Source organism: Oncorhynchus nerka, linkage group LG22 (assembly GCF_034236695.1).
Source record: "Oncorhynchus nerka isolate Pitt River linkage group LG22, Oner_Uvic_2.0, whole genome shotgun sequence".
Taxonomy (NCBI): Eukaryota; Metazoa; Chordata; class Actinopteri; order Salmoniformes; family Salmonidae; genus Oncorhynchus; species Oncorhynchus nerka.
This window is the reverse complement of record NC_088417.1, coordinates 84,408,718-84,414,405: the sequence shown is the minus strand read 5'-3', so window position 1 is coordinate 84,414,405 and position 5,688 is coordinate 84,408,718. Positions and strand designations below refer to the sequence as shown.

General features: G+C 48.6%; 1 protein-coding gene across 1 annotated transcript; it reads right to left on the bottom strand.

Annotated features, from left to right (window-relative positions):
- Positions 1-1,509: 1,509 nt before the first annotated feature.
- LOC135563717 (putative proline-rich protein 21) lies at positions 1,510-4,391 on the bottom strand. Its single transcript, XM_065006831.1, has 2 exons — positions 3,408-4,391; positions 1,510-1,524 (listed from the first exon to the last, which is right to left on the bottom strand). Exons 1-2 carry the CDS (start codon positions 4,389-4,391, stop codon positions 1,510-1,512), a joined length of 999 nt encoding a protein of 332 aa, XP_064862903.1.
- Positions 4,392-5,688: the final 1,297 nt, after the last annotated feature.

The following is a 5,688-nucleotide window of genomic DNA, read 5'->3' as shown; positions in this document are numbered from 1 at the left end:
TCCAGCCTCTGTCCCTAGCTTTCTCCCCACAGCCAAAGCCTTTGTCCTGCCTCTGTCCCTAGCTTTCTCCCCACAGCTAAAGCCTTTGTCCAGCCTCTGTCCCTAGCTTTCTCCCCGCAGCAAAAGCCTTTGTCCAGCCTCTGTCCCTAGCTTTCTCCCCACAGCCAAAGCCTTTGTCCAGCCTCTGTCCCTAGCTTTCTCCCCACAGCCAAAGCCTTTGTCCAGCCTCTGTCCCTAGCTTTCTCCCCACAGCAAAAGCCTTTGTCCAGCCTCTGTCCCTAGCTTTCTCCCCACAGCCAAATCCTTTGTACAGCCTCTGTCCCTAGCTTTCTCCCCACAGCCAAAGCCTTTGTCCAGCCTCTGTCCCTAGCTTTCTCCCCACAGCCAAAGCCTTTGTCCAGCCTCTGTCCCTAGCTTTCTCCCCACAGCCAAAGCCTTTGTCCAGCCTCTGTCCCTAGCTTTCTCCCCACAGCCAAAGCCTTTGTCCAGCCTCTGTCCCTAGCTTTCTCCCCACAGCCAAAGCCTTTGTCCAGCCTCTGTCCCTAGCTTTCTCCCCACAGCAAAGCCTTAGTCCAGCCTCTGTCCCTAGCTTTCTCCCCACAGCTAAAGCCTTTGTCGAGCCTCTGTCCCTAGCTTTCTCCCCACAGCAAAGCCTTTGTCCAGCCTCTGTCCCTAGCTTTCTCCCCACAGCCAAAGCCTTTGTCCAGCCTCTGTCCCTAGCTTTCTCCCCACAGCCAAAGCCTTTGTCCTGCCTCTGTCCCTAGCTTTCTCCCCACAGCTAAAGCCTTTGTCCAGCCTCTGTCCCTAGCTTTCTCCCCGCAGCAAAAGCCTTTGTCCAGCCTCTGTCCCTAGCTTTCTCCCCACAGCCAAAGCCTTTGTCCAGCCTCTGTCCCTAGCTTTCTCCCCACAGCCAAAGCCTTTGTCCAGCCTCTGTCCCTAGCTTTCTCCCCACAGCCAAAGCCTTTGTCCAGCCTCTGTCCCTAGCTTTCTCCCCACAGCCAAATCCTTTGTCCAGCCTCTGTCCCTAGCTTTCTCCCCGCAGCAAAAGCCTTTGTCCAGCCTCTGTCCCTAGCTTTCTCCCCACAGCCAAAGCCTTTGTCCAGCCTCTGTCCCTAGCTTTCTCCCCACAGCTAAAGCCTTTGTCCAGCCTCTGTCCCTAGCTTTCTCCCCACAGCCAAAGCCGTTCTGAGAAATGAATCCTGGGATCTTTGCCAAGTGGCTGCATTAATTGATAATGTCCAGACATGGTAAATATAAATGTTATCACAATGTTGCATTCTTTGATGGACCACAAAAAGTTCAAGCTCATCTAGGTAGAATAGCGAAGCTGGTGGTTTATGATGTGATAGGTCACAGAACCACAGCCTCGCTGTATCCTCATTCAATTTCCCTGTTTCGAATAGTCAAATCTGTCAGAGCATATGGCAAGACCTGTTCGGGTCAGGCCACTGACAACATATAATTGGATGATATTACTGGATAAAGCTCTTGGATAAAACACGAACCAATTCATTCTTCAGTGATCTGTAACCATGGGAGATTGGAATGTTCACAGAGTGGATTGCAGAACCTCATACTTTACCTAACCAGTTTATACAGCAGAACCTCATACTTTACCTAACCAGTTTATACTGCAGAACCTCATACTTTACCCAACCAGTTTATACTGCAGAACCTCATACTTTACCCAACCAGTTTATACTGCAGAACCTCATACTTTACCCAACCAGTTTATACTGCAGAACCTCATACTTTACCTAACCAGTTTATACTGCAGAACCTCATACTTTACCCAACCAGTTTATACTGCAGAACCTCATACTTTACCCAACCAGTTTATACAGCAGAACCTCATACTTTACCCAACCAGTTTATACAGCAGAACCTCATACTTTACCCAACCAGTTTATACTGCAGAACCTCATACTTTACCCAACCAGTTTATACAGCAGAACCTCATACTTTACCCAACCAGTTTATACAGCAGAACCTCATACTTTACCCAACCAGTTTATACAGCAGAACCTCATACTTTACCCAACCAGTTTATACAGCAGAACCTCATACTTTACCCAACCAGTTTATACAGCAGAACCTCATACTTTACCTAACCAGTTTATACAGCAGAACCTCATACTTTACCCAACCAGTTTATACTGCAGAACCTCATACTTTACCCAACCAGTTTATACAGCAGAACCTCATACTTTACCTAACCAGTTTATACAGCAGAACCTCATACTTTACCCAACCAGTTTATACTGCAGAACCTCATACTTTACCCAACCAGTTTATACAGCAGAACCTCATACTTTACCCAACCAGTTTATACAGCAGAACCTCATACTTTACCTAACCAGTTTATACAGCAATCCCCAACATAAATAGTGCTGTGTAGTTCAGTCTTCAGATGATTCCAAGCAACTTTTCAAGACATCCAAAAACTGTGTCCAGTCTCTCTCTGTAACTTTCTCCCCACAGCCAAAGCCTTTGTCCAGCCTCTGTTCCTAGCTTTCTCCCCACACAGGTACATTCAATGCACAATAACAAGTAAAAACGGTGTCCGCATCTAGCTGGTTTGAAATAACATATTTATGTGGCTGAGACCAGCCTCTGTCCCTAACTTTCTTCCCACAGCCAAGGCCTTTGTCCATAATAAAGCGCTGTTCTGCCTTATTAACAGCATTATCAACAAGGCAGGTTCTACAGGCCCTAATTTTGTCGCACCTGGACTTCTGTTCAGTCGTGTTGTCAGGTGCCACAAAGAGGGACTTAGGATAATTGCAGTTGGCTGAGAACAGGGCAGCACGGCTGGCCCTTAGATGTACATAGAGAGCTAACATTAATAATATGCATGTCAATCTCTCCTGGCTCAAAATGGAGGAGAGATTGACTTCATCACTGCCTGTATTTGTGAGAGGTATCGACATGTTGAACGCACTGAGCTGTCTGTTTGAACTACTGGCACACAGCTCAGACACCCATGCATACCCCACAAGACATGCCACCAGAGGTGTCTTCACAGTCCCCAAGTCAAGAACAGACTATGGGACGTGCACAGTACTACATAGAGCCATGACTACATGGAATTCCATTCCACATCAGGTAACTGATGCAAGCAGTAAGATTAGATTTAAAAAACAGATACAAATACACCTTATGGAACAGCAGGGACTGTGAAGCAACACAAACATACTGTAGACACAAACACATGCATACAAACACACACAATAACATATGCACTATACACACATGGATTTTGTGCGGTAGATATGTGGTAGTAGAGTAGGGGCCTGAGGCTCTCTTTCCTCCATCCCTCCATCTCCAGTCTGTCCAGATTCAGGCTGTCTGCTCTGCTGTGCTATGGGTGGATGAACAGGGATTATCCCCGGCCCTGACCAGCCCACCAGGTCAGCCAGAGTGGGAGGCATGGAGAGAAGCAGTGCTATGGGTGGATGAACAGGGATTATCCCCGGCCCTGACCAGCCCACCAGGTCAGCCAGAGTGGGAGGCATGGAGAGAAGCGGTGCTATGGGTGGATGAACAGGGATTATCCCCGGCCCTGACCAGCCCACCAGGTCAGCCAGAGTGGGAGGCATGGAGAGAAGCGGTGCTATGGGTGGATGAACAGGGATTATCCCCGGCCCTGACCAGCCCACCAGGTCAGCCAGAGTGGGAGGCATGGAGAGAAGCGGTGCTATGGGTGGATGAACAGGGATTATCCCCGGCCCTGACCAGCCCACCAGGTCAGCCAGAGTGGGAGGCATGGAGAGAAGCGGTGCTATGGGTGGATGAACAGGGATTATCCCCGGCCCTGACCAGCCCACCAGGTCAGCCAGAGTGGGAGGCATGGAGAGAAGCAGTACTATGGGTTGATGAACAGGGATTATCCCCGGCCCTGACCAGCCCACCAGGTCAGCCAGAGTGGGAGGCATGGAGAGAAGCAGTGCTATGGGTGGATGAACAGGGATTATCCCCGGCCCTGACCAGCCCACCAGGTCAGCCAGAGTGGGAGGCATGGAGAGAAGCAGTGCTATGGGTGGATGAACAGGGATTATCCCCGGCCGTGACCAGCCCACCAGGTCAGCCAGAGTGGGAGGCATGGAGAGAAGCAGTGCTATGGGTGGATGAACAGGGATTATCCCCGGCCCTGACCAGCCCACCAGGTCAGCCAGAGTGGGAGGCATGGAGAGAAGCAGTGCTATGGGTGGATGAACAGGGATTATCCCCGGCCCTGACCAGCCCACCAGGTCAGCCAGAGTGGGAGGCATGGAGAGAAGCAGTGCTATGGGTGGATGAACAGGGATTATCCCCGGCCCTGACCAGCCCACCAGGTCAGCCAGAGTGGGAGGCATGGAGAGAAGCAGTGCTAAAGATTGGCTGTGGCACATGGCAGGCGAGCGGGGCGAACACTCAGGGATTAGGGAGTGGAAAAATACTTATATCAAACAACATGTGTGAGAGCTGACCCCCCTGGATCCAGGAAGCTGTAGAGAGGTCAAGAACACGTGGGCTCCTCTGTCCAACACTGCTGCTGCTGCTCAGGTTTTTCCATGCCCCTCTTTGACTCACTCCTGTACAGAGTAGGCTATGTCTGACGCTTACCGCATACCCCACCCTCGGAGCAAAGGGGTGGTTGGATCAAGATGGTTATTTCAACTTGTTATGACCGTTATCATGTTGCATCAACATGGCCAGTTGGTTGAATTAGGTTTGGTTGGTTTTGTCTTATGGCTCTCTCAACTAACATTTGTTTCCATGGTTACCCTGCAATTGCGTTTGTATACATAGTCTACTAATGTACTGCTCACTTTTAGATACCTCTTTCATATAACAAAATTATGCAGATTTCCTTTGAACAGTGAAGGCTGGTGGGGGGAGTTACAGGAGGACGGGCTCATTGTAATGGCTGGTATGGAATTAATGGAACTGAGTCAAACATGTGGTTTGATATAATTTGATACCGTTCCATTTATTCCATTCCAGCCATTACAATGAGCCTGTCCTCCTATAGCTCCTCCCACCACCCTCCACTGCCTTTGAAGCAGGGACAATGTGAGTGTGTGAGCATGTGTATGCTGTGTGCATGTACTGTGTGTCTTTCTTCAGATGTTCAGACTCATGTAGGATATTTTACCACACACAACAGTGATTTACGATGATTTGTTTTGATGAGAAATATTTCAGATTTATCTTTATACTGTGAGGGATCCTGTACTCCTGGAAGTATTACATCTAATGTTGCATTTCCTGGGTAGAAGCTCTCAAGGGTGCTTAACAATAATATTTTATTCATACAGATATTTATTTTCATAGCCAAGGTATCTTAACTAACAGGAAAGCAGGAAACTGACGTTAATCGCTAATGACATAGGCAGGAAGTGGGTTCTAACTAACGGCTCAGTACCTTGACCTTATCATCTCTCTCTCTCTCTCTCTCTCTCTATTTCTCTCTCTATTTCTTTCTCTTTCTCTCTCTCTTTCTCAGTGGATAAGGAGGTTACAGTACAGCACCCCATTCAGTCACGCCACAACCATTTTCTCCATAATAAGCAGGATATTGGAAATGAAGAAGTTTGATTTGTTGCTAAGCAACTGGAGATCTATGCACCAGACTCACCTATCTCTTATGGTAAGTATCTTCAGACGGGTGAGTGGTGAGTGGCGAAGTTACAAAATGGCTTCAGC